At 36.0% G+C, this 19,271-nt stretch overlaps 1 protein-coding gene across 2 annotated transcripts; it reads left to right on the forward strand.

Moving 5' to 3' along the window:
* Positions 1-1,399: 1,399 nt before the first annotated feature.
* On the forward strand, positions 1,400-17,606 carry LOC131155368 (protein THYLAKOID ASSEMBLY 8, chloroplastic-like). Of its 2 annotated transcripts, XR_009136791.1 has the most exons (3): positions 1,400-1,953; positions 2,136-2,698; positions 17,276-17,606. XR_009136791.1 is itself a non-coding variant. In XM_058108442.1 (2 exons), the coding sequence occupies exons 1-2, from the start codon at positions 1,615-1,617 to the stop codon at positions 2,529-2,531; spliced, it is 735 nt and encodes a 244-aa protein (XP_057964425.1). In that variant the 5' UTR covers positions 1,406-1,614; the 3' UTR covers positions 2,532-2,915. The 2 variants fall into 2 exon arrangements, 1 of the variants encoding a protein (XP_057964425.1); XM_058108442.1 differs by lacking the exon at positions 17,276-17,606 and having other exon boundaries at positions 1,406-1,953; positions 2,136-2,915.
* Positions 17,607-19,271: the final 1,665 nt, after the last annotated feature.

Genomic DNA, 19,271 nt, shown 5'->3' on the forward strand with positions numbered 1-19,271 from the left:
ATAGGAACCCAGTGGTATTTTCTGTTTTTCAAGCGGCACACTTATCGCCGAGAAATGGAGGAGAGAGAGAGGATTGAACGGAGGAGAGAGAGAGCAATTTTGATGAGAGAGAGAGAGCCATGTGGGGGGGCCTTCTCAGGATACTTCCTCTTGAAGTATCCTGGTGTAACATATATATATATAATAATAATAATATTATTATTATTATTATTATATTATATTATTTAATTAATAATAAATATTAATTTATCAATTAAATAATTTATATTTTTATTTAATTAATCATTCATTTATTTTTTTTATTTTTATTTGTTTACACTTCCATGCATATAATTTTTGGGATCGTTACATGATATATGAGGCAAAACTTTCTCGAATACTATTGAAGGGATTCTCCCTTTGATGTTGTCTTTCAAAACTTTTAAATTTATTCCTATAACTATCAATGATTATACAAAAAAACTCCTTTAATTACCAACAATTATCTCAAAATAGTCATAAATTATATCAATTTTATTCCTATAAGTACTCATAATTATTCCCAGATATCCCTATAACTGTCTACAAGCATATCTCAAAATAGAGAAATTATTAGGTAGATTGAGTTTACCACGGTATCCATAGACTAATTCAATTAAATGATAACAACTCCTAAATAGACCAAATGAGCAAATTCTCATTATTTTTCCTTCTTATAATATATCCTTGTCTTCTTAATTTCTCATTTAGGAAATAAATACATCTTTTTTACCTTTTAAATATATATATATATATTTAAATTTATATATTTTTAAAATAAAAATAATACTAAAATCGGAAAAAGATTTGAGTTCAAGACATAACATGATCTTATTTACTTGAAGAAAGGGAAAAAAATTTAGTTATGAAAAAAAATAAATTAGCTAATAGAACATACATAAAATTGAGAATATATATTTACCAATATAAATATATATATAGTTGATATATAAGTAGATTATAAAATTTTTTCTTAACTTTTTGTAAATATGTCTTATGATTTTCTTGGTGAATTATCGAAAAGGAGTCAATAAGTGGGTTGCAATATTTTCATCCCTTCAATTTAGCACCATTTGGGGGAGTTCCAAGGCCTTGCCTAGATGGGAGTTATGGGTCATGGACTAAATAAATAAATATTATAATATAAATAATAATAAATATATTTTTATACATTTCATAATGAGATTGATTTTTAAAATATAATAGATATCATTTTTTTTTTCACAATTATTAGGAATATTGTAATAGTATTATAAGGTGGGTATTATAAGGTGGCGCATCTTAAAAATTAAGAAATGTTTTAGGATAACTTTATACTCTCAAATTTAGGTCCATAACACTTGGAAATGTAATTTTTTTTTAAAGAGTAGAGAGCATGGAGCGCGTGCTGATGCTAGTTTAAATAAAAAGTTTGGCCAGTGGATCGGTGTCTCATTTCCGCCGGCGCGAGCGTTACCCTCTCTTCCCTGTTCCTCACTCGCCTAGAGTCGGACAAATAATCGAGACTCATCGGTGCCTCTTCGCCGCAGACTTGGAGAATTTCAGTCCGGAGGGGAGATTATTTTCAAAAATTTCAGGGTAGGACAGGACAGACAAATGAATGCATTCGCTCATCGAGTTCTTCTTCTTCGTTCCGCGCATGGAGATTTCAACGGAGGCGGCCGAGTCCAGGGGACTCGACCTGCGGGGCTTGGGATTGTGAATGTTATGATCAGCATGAGAGACAGAGGCAAGAACCGAAAACCGTTGCAGAGAGGGAGGAACCTCAGCATCGAAGCCATTCAAACGGTTCAGGCATTGAAGCGAGGAGCAAGGAAGGATCCCCAGTCCCTGCACAATGTGTTCGACTCCATGCTCAAGCGGTTGTTGAAGTTCGATATGATGGCCGTCCTACGCGAACTCCTCCGCCAGAATGAATGCTTTCTCGCTCTTCAGGTTCAATTTGCCTTCTCTCTCCTTACCTTCTCTCTCCTTACTTCTTGTAACGTGTTTGCGGAAATTCCTAATTACTGCTTACTACTGCCTGAAACTTGATCCGATTCTCAACAAAGTGAATTCAGTAAATTGAAACGAAGAGCAGTTTTAATGCATCTGTTATTATCCCTCATTCGATTCAGGTTTTTGAAGAAGTTCGGAAGGAATCTTGGTATAAACCTCAGGTTTCCTTGTACGCCGACATGATATCAGTATTGGCTAGCGAGGGGCTGTTGGATGAGGTGGAACTTCTGTTCGCATACTTGAAAGTGGAATGTAGTTACTTAGAACTTGATACCGAGGGCTTCAATGGCCTTTTGACGGTTCTGATGAGTACCCCCAACACCACGGGCCTTGCAATGGAGTGGTTTTATTCGTCGAAGGAATTGGGATGGGATCTGGATAGGTCTTTCTTTAGAATACTCATCAATGGTTTAGAATCAAATGGAGAGACAGATCTTTCGGCAGTTGTGAGGCTGGAAGCTGAGAAGTATTTTGGTGTATCGACTTTGGATTTTCTGGAGGAAGAGACTAATTAATTAACTATACGCGCACAGTTGATTGGAAGCATCTTTTTCCGTTATAGCCCAAAAGCACAAGTACTGCAAGCAAAATTTGGAATGTTATGAGTTGGTTATTCATGCATGTGTGCATTTCAGGCTGGTAATCAATATGCTATGCGAACAGTGCTCTCTGTGATTTCACGGTAAGCACTTTCCATTTAAAATTTGCAATTCAGATGTTGTTTGAGATAAAAAAAAAATGCCTTTTATCATGTGCACAATAGACTAGAATTGCCATACTGACTAGGAAACAACATCAGACTTATGTAATGCATATAATTGTATGATTAGAGTTCCAATAGCATGTTTTGCTTATCACTTGAGTTCTATAACTATGTTTGGCAGTCTTTCTTTGAGCAATATTTATTAAATTTATTATCTGAAGGCCATCTGTGTCATAAAGCAATTAAGATTAGCAAATTAAAGCATTACATGTAGAGGGAAGGGAACCATGCCTTTTCCTTTGATAATTACGAAAATTCCATCAATATCAAGATTCGCTAGTGATGAATAGATGGTAAAAGAACCAACAAATCACATGGGAAAAAAAAAAAAAAAAGAAGGCAGAGAGCAGCACTAAAATTCCCCCCCTCTAATTTTCTAATTTTTCTTTCCCGTGATTTCTAGAAAATTTCGGGAGAACAACTGAAATTTGGTTCAAAATTTACCAAAATCTTGAAATTTCACTTGAATTTCTGCAAAACCAAATTTTTATCTCAATTTCATTTCAGGACCCCTCGAAATCTGAAAATTCGACCGAAATTTAAGTCCTTGGGTGTAATTGAACCATCAACAAGAGTGACTTAGTGTGTAAGGTAGTTTGTTTCAAGGACCCGAATAAATTAGGACGACCTATCATATGGGAGGACACACCAGAATCAATAACCCAAGGTGAAGAGGATGAAGAGGCAAGAAGCCCAGCTGTATCTGAATAGGCCACAGTAGTATTAGATGTAGATGATTGAGTTTGGAGTTGTTGAACCATGTGGACAGGATTGTTATACTCCTCTCGGGACAAAATAGATGATGTACTCAACTTGCCAGTGGAGTGGATAGGTACACCTGAGGTTGCAATGGTGGGATCACCCTTGGCAAGAGACTTATTGGCCCAAGTCGTTTTCCCATGGAGATCCCAACAACCATCCACGGTATGGTTTTCCTTACCACAATGTGCGCAAATGCGGGAATTGCCACGGTGAACTCCTTGTCTTGATACACTACCTTTGCCACGACTACTTTCCAAATTCCGTACTTCCTCCCGCACTTCCCTTACCATGGTTGGAGGTACTGCTAACCATGGATGAATTCTCATAAGAAGATGTTTGAGAAGAAGATTGAGAGCTGTCTTTGGTAATACATTGGATTCTAGCATGTGCTTCATTCATGGATGATATGGATTCACTAGCAAGAATCTAATCACGAATGGATTGAAGTTCTGGGCTCAACCCAGACAAAAACTTGACAGTCAAAAATTTTGCCCTTTGCCTCTTAATCATCTCAATGTTGGAGCTTATTGGTCGATAGATGTTGAGTTCCTCCCACATACCCTTCAAAGTGCTACAGGATTCACTAATGGACCTACCTTCTTGGTCATATTTGAACTTCTTATATATGTCAAAAGCTCTAGTTTGATTTTTATCTTGTGAGAAGCTTTCACGAACATCCCATACAGCCTCGGCTGTTCTATGAAACATTACATTTGCAGCAATTCGTGGCTCCATGCTATTCACAACCATACTAGCAATATGTCATTCTCCTTCATCCAATCTTCATAATCCTTGGAGTCCGGAGATGGTGGAGAATGCAACGAACACTTTGGACTTCCCTTTCATGCCAATACACACACACACACTGCCTGAGACCACAACAGGTAGTCGGAGGATTTGGCCTGTTTGATGCTTGTGATCTGTACATTAACAGTATCAGCTGAAGCTCTCTTTGTAGAGCAAGATTGTTAGAATCAGGATTCTAAGTGGGATTTTTGGAGGGGTTTCTAGGATCAAATCGTAGAATCGGATTGAGAATAATAAGATTCTACTTTCAGTGTAAAATAAATATTAAAAAATTAGATATGTGGAACTTTATGATGAGTGTTAAAAATAAAAACTTGATTAGTAACTTAGTAAGTATAAGAAGTTAAAAATACAATAAGAAGTTCAAGCAATAAAAAGAAGGAAAAGAAGAAGAGCAAGATAAAAGGAGAAGAGGAAGGAGAAGAATAGTGCTCAATGTTGAGTCTTTTGAAGAAGCAGATCTGTTTTGAAGCATACCTCTGCAGCTCTGCAGGGTCTGCTGGCTTGGCTCTTTTCTTGATAGTTTCTGATCGTAAAACAAGAACTCTGTGTTGAAGAGGACTGACATGTTCTTGTTGAACACCAAACAAGGAAGAGGACTGAGGACTGAGTTCTTGTCGAACACCAAGAACTCTGGTTGTCAAACTCAAAGGAAATGCTGCTCAAACAGCAAGACTGCTGGCTGCTGCTGATTGAACACCAGTCACCAGATGAAGGGCTCTCTGGTTGTCAAACAGGAGAGAAATTCTGGTGCTGGGTTGCTGAACTTCAATGAGGAGTATAAGACTGAGGTGTCAAACTCCAGGGAAGTCAGGTGCAGATTCTGCTGTGTTTTTGAACACTTTGGACCAAACATACACCTTTTGGGGCCTTTGGGCTGATAAAAACATGTATTGGGCTGTTTTATTGAAGTCCAAAAAGAAAAAAAAATCCCAATCCAGGTAACAGAGTAGGATCTGTATTTCTACCTACAATTCTATGATTCTACTGATTCTTTTATGATTCTACCCCGATTCTACTTGATTCCGATTTTTGTTGCAACTTGGATTGTTTGGGTGAATCTGGGTCGTAGAATTGTATGATTCTATGATCTGGTTGTGATTTTAATAACCATGCTGTAGAGGCAATAAAAAACACCTCCTATTATACACTACAATCAGCACACGCCAGTATAGGGAGCAAGTAACACAGCAATTCTGCAAAATCAGGCAGCACACACAGGCATGGAACAGCACTCCAAATCTTAAAAGTTTCAGAACTTGAGCAGGAAGCTGTTACCACAAAACTGAAGTTACAATATCCTAGTAGGAATCATAGGCATAAATAGTCTCACTAATCCTGTCAAAGCTGGCTTTGAGCACACAGTAGAGAAGACCACACTTTTGACCATGCAGAACAGGGCAGACCACAATGAAGCACTGCTGGCACTTAAAACAGCAGTGCAGACACTCCAAAACCAACCTGGCAGCAGCTAGAAGCATAGGCAGGCACAAAAACAGCAGCTAGAACATCATAACGGTATCATCACTGGACCAGCAGTCGAAGAAAACATCAGAGCAGCTACAGCAGTCTGCAAGAAACAGTAGGGTGTTGTCTTTACATGAGCAAACTACCATGATCCACACAACACCCACAAAAGTGGCTCACGGCTGAGAGGGAGAGGCCCTAAATGACTCAAACCAGAAAAAAAATTCTCTACTTTTAAGAGTTGACAAGGGAGAGAAAAAGAAAAAAGAGAGCAAGAGAGGGTTGTACTAGGTCAGATTAATCACGTTCAGAGAAACTGCTCCGATTCCATGTTGTAAATCTGAAATAAATTGAAGAACCAAGGAGAAAAATACAGAACTCACGGTTATAGATGAAGAGAAGATGAGAAGGAGAACAGAAAAGTCAGCAGAAAAATTTCTCTTGCCTTCCTAGTTATCTTAGATATACTGCAGAAAAATTCCTTCGGAAGCTGCTTCAAATTTCCTTTTTGGAACTTTATTTATTTTTTTTTCTCATAAGCTGAACATTGGAGAACCATTTACTATAATATTCCAAGAACTTGCAACTATCTGCAGGAACTTTTCATGTTTCGTCCAACAGTTAAGAAATCTGAAGGGGAATTTTGCATTATAAAACATTGCAAAATCTAGTCACCACAGCTGGACAGTGATCTGATAATCCAGGAGAGATAACTCCACCTTCAAGCTGGGAAAATCATGATAAATGCTGGGGGATACCATAACTCTGTCTAATTTTATTGCCAAATTATCTTCCTCTCTTTTATTAAACCAAGTAAACAGAGGGCCTATGAAAGGATTGTCATCCAAATTTGAATTATGCACAAAAGTTTGAAAATCTTTCTTGCCAGAGAGGGTATTATAAGATACAATAGTACTACTTTCATTAATCTCCTTTATGTTGTTAAAATCACCCATAACAAACTACAATATGTTGTTTATAGTCAGAATAATCGAGCAAAAATCCCGAAGAAGCCTTCTTTCTATCACATTAGTAGATGCATGGAGAAAAGTAACTCAGAATTTCATACCATTCATAGTGAGAAGGACAGTCAAAGCTTGCTTGTGCTTTCTCACTTCTATAACATTTACTGATCTGGGATTATATCCGACCCAAACCCTTGCAGTAAAACAATCTCTCTAATTTTGCAGAAATATCCAATCATGCTGAATGGCTTTTGTAGTTTCATTATTTTTTACAATCCTTATTTTTGCCTCCATGATGCCAATTATCTGAACTTCTTACATCTTTAAAATACTGCTTAATTCGTTAATTTTTAAGGAACTATTTAGTTCCCTAACATCCCAGAAGGCAATTGAACAGCTAATTTTAAAGAAGTATTTTCATTTTCTTCAATCCTATATTGCTTTTTAGGAGGTCTACCTTTTTCCTTCCCTTCTCCTCCTCCTGTTTGTACTTTGTTCCAATTGTACCAGTATTGATACTCTGAACACTGTGGACTGAATTTAAATTATTAGTTTCCACAACAGTTTTCTGCATCAAATTTCCTTGAGAAGCATCATTGATGTCTGTCATACCCTTTTTGATGACACTACCAGTTGGAATATGACTATATCTTTCCTCAACCCCAATACTTTTTTTTTTTTTCCTTTTCAAATTAGTAATAGCATTATCTTCTTTACTCATAACTTTGATAGAATTACAACTTGTTCGGAACCACTTATAGAAAAGTACTTTTTTAGAAAAAGTACTTATTTGAAAAATTAATTATCTAAAAGTAGTTTGAAATGGCTTATTATAAGTACTTAAAAAAAAAAAAAAAAATTTATAAAAATACTTATTTTCCTAAAAGAAAAAGTAGTTTGGAATGCTTTGAGTCCTTATCTTTTTGCTTTAGTGATGAACCAATTGACTAAGAGTATTCAAAAGGAGGTTCCATGGTGTATGTTGTTTGTAGATGATATTGTATTAATTGATGAAACTAGGGACAGGGTAGAGGCTGAATTAGAATTATGGAGAGAAGCTTTGGAATCTAGAGGCTTTAGGATAAGTAGAAATAAGATAGAATATATGAAATGTAATTTTAGTAATGATAGGAGGAATATTGGTGATAAAGTTAAACTTGATGATGAAGAAATAAATAGCACTTGTAGATTTCGATACCTTGGATCTATTATGCAAGCTGAAGGAGAAATTGAAGATGATGTAATGTATAGAGTTAAAGCAATTTGGGTAAAATGGAGAAGTGCTTCAAGTGTGCTCTGTGATCGTAGAATACCCTTAAAATTGAAAGGGAAGTTTTATAGGACAGCTATAAGACCAGCTATGCTATATGGATCGGAATGTTGGGCGACGAAGAAACATAATATCCAAAAAGTAAAAGTTGTCGAGATGAGAATGCTTAGATGGATGAGTGGTATAACATTGAAAGATAAATTAAGGAATGAACATATTCACGGTAAGTTAGGTGTAGCTCCTATAGAAGATAAGATAAGGGAGAGATAACTCAGATGATATGGACACTTGCAACGTAGGCAGCATAGTGCACCAGTGAGGAAGAGTGAGTTAGTTACTGTGGGGGGTAGTAGAAGGGGTAGAGGTAGATCTAAAATAATTTGGGAGGAGATAGTGAGTAAGATTTTAATATCCTTGAATCTGTCAAAAGAAATGCTCCGTGATTGCATAAATTGGCGAAAAATGATTCATATAGCCGACCCCACCCAGTGGGACTTAAGGCTTGGTTTTGTTGTTGTTTTTGTAAAAAGTAGTTTGGAAAAGGGCTTTTTGAAATAAGTATTATTGTGGTACGCCCCTTCCCAGGACCCCACATACTTGGGAGCTTTGTGCACTGGGATGTCCTTTTTTAAGTATAAATTAAATGCTACTTATAGATATAAATATTTATAAAAAAGTATTTTTACGAAAAAATACTTATTTTTTAAGACATTCCAAATGGGGGGCTTAACCAACACTTCCTTTTGTTGTTCATTTTTCAAACTACCAACTGCTGGCTTTCCCTATGCTTGTTTAGCGATCCACTTATTTTATTCTTTACAATCCTTAGTTGTATATTCAAAATTAGAACATTTTGTGCATTTCAAAAGGCTTCTACGCATACTCAATAACTGTTAAAGCTTGATATGCATTGTTGGCCCACTAACAACTTAAGCTTTTAGGTAAAGTGGTAATCTAACATGGTCTCAGAGTAAGATCCGACTTAAACCCTAATTGCATAACCATCACTAAATCAAACCCTAAATCTCAAAGTCTACTTTCTAGGCCCATCTTTGATCACTTCCCTGCCACTCTTGACATCAGGGGAGTTAAATGGGGGCCAACTAGACCTGACAAAATGGATAAAAATATGTTATTCTGAACTATATTCAACCTGTTTAAACCAACTCATAACTGAGCCACATGTTAAATGAGTTGAATATGATTTAAAATTTTCTTATTCGCCTTTAAATGAGTCGGTTGGCAGATTTAGGATTTTATCCAATGGATATCCGCGTATCTGCTAAAAACCAATATTTAAATTCATTGATAATCCCTTATGCTTATGCTTATTAGGCATCAATTCAATTAGCATAAGCTCTATTGGTCAAGGTCTAATCCCACACTCCCAATTCTTGCACTACTATATGCACCTCTAGGTCTGTCCCATGCCCACATTCAAACTCAAGCCCAAATACTCAATTTTCTCATGATTAAAACAAAAGCCTCTAAATTCATGTTTTGAAAAATAAAAAAAATTATAATTTTAAAAATAATTTAAGTTATTATGTTACAAAATAAATTGTTCATCGGATGGTAAAAAAAATTTAAATTAGGGATGGGAATGATTGATTATTGGTCATCTGCACGGATTATTTGTTCTGATCCTGTATTTAGGTAATAGGAAAGGCTAGTTTCATGCTTGTCTCAAAATTGAAAGTAACAAAAGAAAAGCTAAAGATATGGAATAGGAACAACTTTGGAAATGTCCAAGAGAAGAAGACTGTAATCCTTAATGGCATCAAGGAACTTGATGAGCAGGAGATAATCCAGTGTCTTGATGATGGATAGAGGGCCAAGAGAGCCCTACTTTAGAAGGAATTGAATGAGGTTATTAATCTTGAAGAAATATCTTGGAGGCAAAAACTAGAGCTTTATGGCTCAAGGAGGGGGACGGTAGTATAAAATTCTTTCATCGGACAACAAATGTTCATCTTAGACGTAACACCTTATCTAGCATTGAAATTGGGCGAATCACCTTGACTAGGGAAGAGGATTTTAGGAAAGCTAATTGTCATTCTTGTAAGGACCTTTATGTTGAACCTGAGGCTTGGGGACCTATGGTGGATGGCATCAATTTCAGATCTCTCAATTCGTACATTGCGGGGTGGCTTGAGAGACCCTTTGGTGAAATAGAAGTCCTCTAAGATGTTAAAAATTGCAATAGGGATAAAGCGCTTGGATCAGATGGCTTCTCCTTAGCTTTCTTTTAGGCTAACTGAAGCTTTTTCAAGCACGACATTTTAAATGTGTTCGAGGAGTTTCATAGATCAAGAAAATTTGTTTGTTGCATCAATACCACCTTTTTCACTCTTGTTCTAAAGAAAGTTGTGTTTGTTAACATCAAGGATTTCCACCCTATTAGCTTGGTGGGAAGCATTTATAAAATCATCGCCAAAGTCCTAGCCTAGAGGTTCAAAAAAGCAATACCAGAATTCATTGGTTAGTATTAGGCTATCAACGTGCTTTTGTGGCTAGAAGACAGATTATGGATGCTGCCCTTACTGCTAATGAGGTGGTGGATGTCTATTTGAAGGAGGGAAAAAGGGGAATAGAGTGCAAACTGGATATGTTGAAAACATTTGATCATGTCAACTGAAACTTCCTTCTTTATCTCCTAAAGAAAATGGGTGTTGGGGGCCTTTTCTGTTTATTTTGGTTATGGAGGTGCTTAGCCTCATGTTGATGAAAGCTACTCAAGGATGGAAGAAATGGAAGGCTTACAGAAGTTCTCATCTACTTTTCGCAAATGATATTGTCATTTTTTGTGAAGATGATTCACTTCATATCCTCAACCTCCAATGCTTTTTGGTAGGGTTTGAGGCTGTCTCAGGCTTGAAAGTGAACCTTGGTAAAAGTGAGCTTATTCCAGTTGGAGAGAACATTTTTGGGGGGGGCGGGGGGGGGGGGGGGGTGCTTTTCATTGCTAGTCTTTTGGGTTGCAAGATGGGATCCTGAAAACTGAGGTGTAGTCCCAAGAGGGGGGTGAATTGGGTTTAAAAAATTCCTTTTAATTCTTTTCAAGAATCCTTAACCTCTTTTAGTTCTTTTAATGAATTTTTGACTTCTTGTTGATTTATCCAATATACAACAAATACTTAAAACAATATTCAATCCACAACCATATACCAACAAAGTCACCAATACAACACAAGTAAATAAAACTTAAACAATCAATCAACCATTCATCAATCAAAGTGTTCAATCCACAAATCCCCAATCAAGATAGCTTTTTGGTAATTTTCAGCTTTTCAGGTTTTGTTAACAGCCCTGTGTATATGAAATTTTATGCAAGCCCTGTAGATAATGAAATTGTTTCTTCAATGCAAACCACAACTCAAATTCCCAACAGCTCAGAATTTAAATAAACTCTTAGTTAATTTGTCTTTGGGTATTAACCAATCAACGTACTCCCTTTGAGGTTTCCGCAAAGTATTGATCAACCAATGTACTCCCTTTCAGTTTACACAATCCCAAATCAAAATTAAACTTTGGTTTATTTAATTTCCAATCCACGTAGTTTTTATGATTAAGGAATTAAAAAACATCCACGCAGTTTATATGTTTGCTGAAAATAAAGAGAGTAAGGGAAAGAGAGTGAGACTTGGTTTTTTACGAGGTTCGGCTTATCCCCAGCCTACGTCCTCGCCTTTGGTAAACCACCAAAGGATTCACTAAACCAGTTCCTTTCTGGGCGGAACAAAACCGTTACACACTCCTTTAGTAGGCTAGAGCCCACCTCTCCAAGTGATACCTCACACTCGGTCACTTCTTCAATAGGCTATAGTAATCACCTCTCCAAGCGATACTCCACGCTTGGTCAACGATCCAAACACCTTGAATCGTCCAAGAACTACAAGAAATACGAAGTAAACGCAGCGTACAAGAATACTCTCAAACAGAGCAGATTAGTACGATAGTCAATACTATGTACTTCAAGAATTTAAATATCAAAATGAAATAGAATTAAAGCTCAAGATAAGAGATCACCAAGGGTTCTTTAGTGATTGAGAAAACTCAGTATTAGAACTGTAGGCTTATGAATCAGTAGCAATTCAGATGAATTCTCCCCGATGGAGTGTAAGCAAGAAAGAGCTTTGTGAGAGATTGAGAGTTGAATGCTTGAATGCTGTGTGATTGCTTGGTTAATTAATTCCTTGGGTTAAAGGAGTATTTATAGACTTTTAAGAGTGAGTTTCCTTGTTTCCCAAGTTACTTGGAGTGTCCACCAAGTTTTTATAACGTTCACATTTGAAAAACTAATTTTTAGAATTTTCCTGTTGAAGTTTAAAATTCAAATTCCCGTAGGGTCAGTCGGTTGGACAGGCAACTGGGTAGGCATTTTACACAGGGTCATTCGGTTGGACAGGCGGCTGAGACATTTTTGTCTCCAAAAATAAATTTTAGGAAGTTGTTAGTCGGCTGACTGAACACGGTTCAAAAAGAGTCAGGCGGTTGGGCTTGTCAGTCGGTTGACTGATCTTAGTTCAAAATGTCATTTGGCTGGACATATATTCAACTTAAGGTTTTTGTCAGTCGGCTGAGCAAATATAGCCTGTTTAGGTCAGTCGGCTGACCAATTTTATTTTCTGAAAAATTTTTATTTTTTATTTTTAAACCCTTGTTATTTGAAAGAATCAAATGTAACTTTTCAAAAACATTTTCCAGGGTTTTAAAAAATTTAAAAACTGGTCTCTAAGTCCATATTCAACCCTAAAAGAGCTTCAAAAATATTTCAAAAGATATTTAAAATATGAAGCACTTACATAAAGACTTCTAAGACTTTGGACATTCTTGGCGCTTGAGTCTTCATGCTTGTTTTTTGAGCTCTTTCGCTTTGCTTTTCTTTGGCTCTCTTGCTTTGCTTTTCTTTGGCTCTCTTGTCTTCAAACTCTAAACTTTTAGCACGTTCTCTTTAACATCCACACTCTCATGATCTTCAAGCTTTAATAGATATTATCTTTGCATCCATTGACTCATCTTTAAAATTCTCATTCTTAAATCCTGAAATATTATTACTTAACCAAATATGTTAAGTTCCACTTGTTTGTTAGCATCAAAATAGGATGTTAAGCCTTGTAAGGCCAACAGATCCTTTCCCATTAACTACCTCGGTCTCTCCCTTGGAGCCAAATTCTAAGACAAAGGAGTTTGGGACCCCATTATTGAGAAGTTTGAAAGGAGATTGGCGGGATTTAAAAGAAATTTCTTACCAAAAGGAAGTAGACTCACCTTTATCAGGAGCACTTTGATGAATCTTCTAGTCTATTTCATGTCCCTCCTTCCCTCACTGGCCTTAGTTGCTAGGAAATTGAGGGAATATAGAGAAGATTTCTTTGGGGAAGCTTAGGGGAGGAGTTTAAATATCACCTTGTTAGATGGGGAGTGGTTAAACAATCCATATATTCGGGAGGTCTGGGCTGAAATCCCTCCTCACTTTCAATAAAACCCTCCTCAAGAAGTGGTTATAGGGGTTCATGAAGGAGAAAGAGCACTTTTGGTGGGATATTATTGTTTCTAAATATGGGCTCGAGCATAATGGCTGGACTATAGACAATAGTGAGGGACCCTATGAAGTGGGAGTTTGGAAATTCATCAGGAAAGGATGGCAGTCCACATATGGAAATATTTTAACCTTGACAATCTGCAGAAAATGTGGCTTACATTCACGAATAGGTGTTTTCTTTGCATGACTATGATGTAGAATCAATCAACCACATTCTTCTCCACTAGTCTTGGAACTTGTGGAATATGGTTCTATCCTTGACTGGACATTAGTGGGTTACGGCAAAATCTGTAGAAGGGGAGGTTTGGGCTTGGCAAGGCATCAAAGCCACCAAGGAGAAGCGGAAGGCTTTGAACCTCATCCCTCTCACCATCTTTTGGTGTGCTTGGAAAGAAAGAAATAAGAGAGCCTTCAATGATACAACTACTCCGCTTTAGATTTGCAAAGAGCAGTGGATTGCTGTTGTTTACAGTTGGCTTAGTGGGCAAATTGTTAATGATCTTAATGTAATGCTTGATGTTTGAGACACTGTACAGTGATTGATGTTTTGTACCATGGGATGGTATCCCCTTGATGCCTTGCTAATATAGAATTCTCTTTACTGATAAAAAAAAAAAACGCAAACCTGCTGCTGTAGAAGGATCATCAGTATCACCAAAGTCCAGGAGCAGGTTCAGGAGTTGCAGGAAAAAGCTGCAGTCACCGGAAAAATCCTTTATGCTACTGTCCTCTTCAAAATATCAAGAAATATCTCCTATTTTGCAAAACTAACCACATAGCAACCCACAGAACCTGCTGATCTGCTAGCTTGCAAAATTTCACAGCCAGAGGAGCCTCCATGTGCCACCATGCATTGGCCAAAAGCCGGCACTGCTGACCCCACATCCTGGCATGTGAAAGTCTTTTGAGCAGTCATTTTGCTTCACTTTCCAATTTAATATATCAAGCCTTAACACTCCCCTGCACGTGCAGCCAGACAACACATGGAGAGATACACACATCATAGATAACACCCATTACAAGGAATACAATAATTTTTTAAACACCACATAATGAACATGACGACAAGACAAGAATCTTGGACCTCCTGGTAATCAGCTGTGATACTATTTTAGGTAAAGTGGTAATCTAACATGATATCAAAGCTGGTTACCAGGAGGTCTTGGGTTCTAGTCTGGTTGCCTGCGGTTACTATGTGGTGTTTAAAAAAATTATTGTATTCCTTGTAATGGGTGTATCTATCGTGTATTTATCTCTCCACGTGCTGTCGGGCTGCACGTGTGGGGGGAAGTGTTAAAGCTTGATATACAGTGTTGGTCCACAACCTAATAGTTTAAACTTTCAGGTAAAGTGGTAATCTAACAATAACAATGGTTAAGATTTCTCCATTTAGCATTTTCAAAATAGATTTAGGAAGATTTGTATTCATATCAATCTCAACACATTTTCACAAATGATAAATTCCTCATCTGTCTGGTATAAGAATCTAGATGGAGAGGTTTTCCAATTGCTCTTGCATATGATTGAGCCCCTGCTTATGTCCAATATATTGAGACAAAATTTAACCCAAGTAAGAATTTTATTCAAGTTTAGAGACTCTAATTCACTACTTGGGTTCCATTCAGATAAGAAAATTGGATTATTTTTGATGAACCAAGTCCGTTCTCAAGTATCCATATCATATCTTCTTCTTTATAAATCTAAAGATGTATGTTCCTGAAGGCAAATAAAAAAATCTCAACACTGCCAACTTTCTCAAGATTTTGTCAACAATATTCTTCACATAGGTAAATGGTGGTGGTTTTCCCAGAAATTGTACAAAAAGAGAGCCATTCCATTTATCAGAGGCAACGTCAAATACATCCTGAGGAGGATCAATCAAGATCTTACCATCTTTTCTTGTTGGTTCATAGTATTTCAGACCTGGTTCTTGAATTTTTGAAGAATCAAATAAATCCTTCCAAGATGTTGCAAGATGTGACGTCTGTTCAGCATTTTTAATCATCTTTGATTCTTGAAAATCATCTGATTGCCAGTTCTTTGAACTCTATTAATTTCTGTAGATCAATACCAGCGAGCAAAATTTCCTCGAGGTAGAACAACCTTCACCATCTACGCTCTTTGAAATAAGATTCATCTTTGTAATTATACTGGGAGCTGAGAGATCGAAATCAGATTTCGAATATGATTGAGACTTACTGATATCAGCTACAGAGAATGGGAGATGTTTCAGATGAAGGCTGGGTTGCTGGCAAGAAGCTCCATTTTGGGGGGAGGGTGGGTGGCAGCAGGGTAGTTAGGTTGATAAATTTAATCTTATTTTTAGATAGTAGGTGAAAAGTTTTAATTTAACAATTAGTTTCAGGCAACACTCACCAATTAAAATAATAAAGCATGCACAGTATAAATAAAGACAGAAATCAAAGTGTAAGGGTGAGAGAGACAACTATTATATTTTAGTGATTCAACCCAAAACCTGATGTCTATGGCCACTCTAGGATTACCATTTCCTTAAAGATCCCCGTGAACTGCCAAGGAGTCACCTTCCTTAAGCAAGAAACATAACCTTACTTTATGCAATTAATACCCATCCTCACACATTCCGAAAGTTTCAGACACCCAAAGCTAACCACGATATTATGATAGCTCACACAATCATAGTCAATAGCTCCCAAAAAACCTTACAAAGGTGAATAATCAATAATGAGTTTCAGTAAAACTGAGTGGGCTAGAGTGAGGGAGAGCAACTAAAACAAATTCAAATTTAAATGTCTTGCTAAATTATCAAGATAATATTAAAATCTACAGTGATAGTAATTATCTTTATTTAAAAGAGGAAAAACCAATCAAGATACAATTCTTACAATTACCAAGAACGACGAGAGTAATTCAAAGATTGAATTTTGAATTTCAAGTCCAAACTACTGCAATAATTTACACATGTCTTCTTCAAATTTATTTGAAATAACTCACTTATGATTTGAATTGCAAAATGCAAGAAAGGATAGAATGTGTATGAAGATCAATGTGGTATTGTGGTGTAATAGATAATGAAATGTATTTTCTAAAAGGAAATTGTTGGATCATGCCTTCATGCTCTTCTTTGTTCTCTTTCCACCTCCCCTTGTGCCCCCAATATGAGGATGTTGTCAGATTCTTAATATGCATTTTCTCTGACCCAACTTCTCTATGCTCAAGCTGAGTCTCAGGAGCTGTTAATCATGGTTTGGAGTGGTATTTAGTATCTCTATAAAGGGTCTTAATTGCATTTTCTTGAATTTCTTGTACAATGCATGCAAACTAGAGATGCGTTATCCAATCACACAATACGGCTCGTTATGGTCTTTGTTACTCCCAAAGTCCAGATTGGGTGCATTGCATTTTTTGGGAGGAGGCTGATATCTTTTCTGGATTTCCTCTTCTTTTTGTCAGAAATGTCTTATTTACTGTTTTTTTTCATAAAAGAAGCAATTTCATAAAGGAGAAATGAGATGCTAAGTGGAGGACAATATACCATCCTAAAATATAAAAGAGAAATATTTGCTTTATTTTGTTGCAGCAGTCTTCAAAGTAATGGTGAATTTTTATTTTCATCTTATATATATTTATTTTATTAATTATGAAATTTTACTTAATGTGTATAGTTATCATCTCTTTGTTCCTTGGGGCTGTTCGAACAGGTGTCTGTACATCACAAGTTCAGGAAGCCCATTCCCACAGCAACTGACAGCTCTAATACATGGTGAGTGTTGCTAGAAGGAGCTATTAAGAAAGCAAATGGAAAACTTGGCAGACCAGATATCTTTCTGCTTCAGCAGATGCCCGCAACTTCTTAGAACGGGGCTTGCCTGCAATTGGATTCTCTCGTATGGCAAATACTCCTATTCTACTTCTTGACCATAATGCAGTAAGCATTGATATCTATAATGTTTTGATACTTTCGCATGTTATGTGCACACCTACAAATTCATGCCCCTTCGTTTTCCTAATTTTATATAAATTTATTACTTGTATATGATGAACATACACCATGCCAGAGATTAGCTTAATGCTGGTGTTTCTCCTAGCATTCCATAGTGATCCCTCATAACATACAATGCTTAGTTTGCAAACATGAATTCCGGACCTTGAATTTGGATTTGATGAATTTGGACAAATTTCAAGAAAATATTATATTACGTCTTGTCCAAATTCAATGCAAACCGAAATCCAAATCCTCTCCAAACATAGGTAAAAGTAAATACATGTACATGGTATTTAATAAATTATTTCTACCATATCAATGCGAGTCCAGGTTGAGATGAAAAATACATAGATGTGTTCTATGTTTGTCATCCCATCCCATAAACATCGAGCAATTCATGCTAGGTAGCCCTCTATAAGCCATATACACTCCAAGATCTAACGAAGGTGTGGGGATTCAATATTAATGTTTATTATACAACCCTCCGGAGACTTAGCTAGCAATTTGTTGACTCAAATCTTTTGAAGTTCATGCTAAATGCAATTTGCAGCTAGTCAAACCTGACTTTCATATAATTTTCCATTCTCTGATATTTCTAAGCTAAAATGAGTATCTGAAGGGAATTGGTAAGCTTTTGGTGAGCATTCTAGAGATGAAACAGCCAGAGAGGAGTTGTGAGGGAGTGGTGGAGAGGTATTTTCCTCATCTTCTGCACAAAATATTTGATGAATGAATTGGGAGTCTGTCTGTCTTTGCCTGAAATGAGGAAGGGAGGGGATTTGTCAATCGTGTTTGCTGAGAGAGAATCTGATTCCATCATCGCCAGTTAATTTACTTTGCTGAAAATTGTGCAGGCTACAGTTTAGAGTATGCATTTGCAATAGACAGTTGATACTCAGTATGGTATCATAGTTTTTGTTCACTTGAATATACTGTTGAAATTCTAAATTTGTTCTTGTCCATCGGTGATCTTGTGGTTATGAAAACAAAATACTCTATTTTGACTTTTTGAGCTATGGTAAATGTGAGGACTGGTACAAAATAGACGAACAACAAGGCTCATTAACATCATCACTATGTAAAATTATAGAAACAAAAATTAAAAATTCGGAACAAAAGCTAAAAATTGAAAACTAGCTACTTATTGTAAAGCTATGACAATTTAAAAATCTAATTGAATAAATGTTCATTTTTATTATTGAATTAAATGACAAAAAAATGATTAAAATAAAAAAAATGTGGAAAATATGAATTAAAATATTAGAAAATAAAAATGAATTCTATATATTTACTTAGTCATTGTATTTGAAAATACTTTGTGCTCGAAAACAATTTTATTGTGCATGAAGATTGAAAAATAGTAAAAATATTTTTTTAAATAAAATTTATTTTTACAAAATCTTAGAAAATTTATCGATATTTTTGTTTTAATTAAATTTTAAATTACATGATCATTTTATTTTAATTTTAATAAAAAAATAGTTTAAAAAATAAAAATTAAAAATATTAAAAATAAAAAATTATAATTATTCTACTTAATTGTATATTCCAAAACTAATTTTTATGCTCTAATATTGGCATCAAGTTTTGAGGATCAGTCGGGTTGCCAACATTTTGGTGACTATTTTCGAATCAAATAAGTATAGATAACCAAGTTTCTAACTTGCTTTTGTTTTTTGTTTTTTTTAGAAAATTGAGTCGTCACTTTATTT

Source organism: Malania oleifera, chromosome 5 (assembly GCF_029873635.1).
Source record: "Malania oleifera isolate guangnan ecotype guangnan chromosome 5, ASM2987363v1, whole genome shotgun sequence".
Taxonomy (NCBI): Eukaryota; Viridiplantae; Streptophyta; class Magnoliopsida; order Santalales; family Ximeniaceae; genus Malania; species Malania oleifera.

Bases quoted from the DNA above. Each gene is read 5' to 3' on its own strand.
- LOC131155368 (XM_058108442.1), top strand. From the start codon at position 1,615: ATGAATGCATTCGCTCATCGAGTTCTTCTTCTTCGTTCCGCGCATGGA. The intron at 1,954-2,135 runs GTTCAATTTGCC...CATTCGATTCAG, and splicing joins AATGCTTTCTCGCTCTTCAG to GTTTTTGAAGAAGTTCGGAA.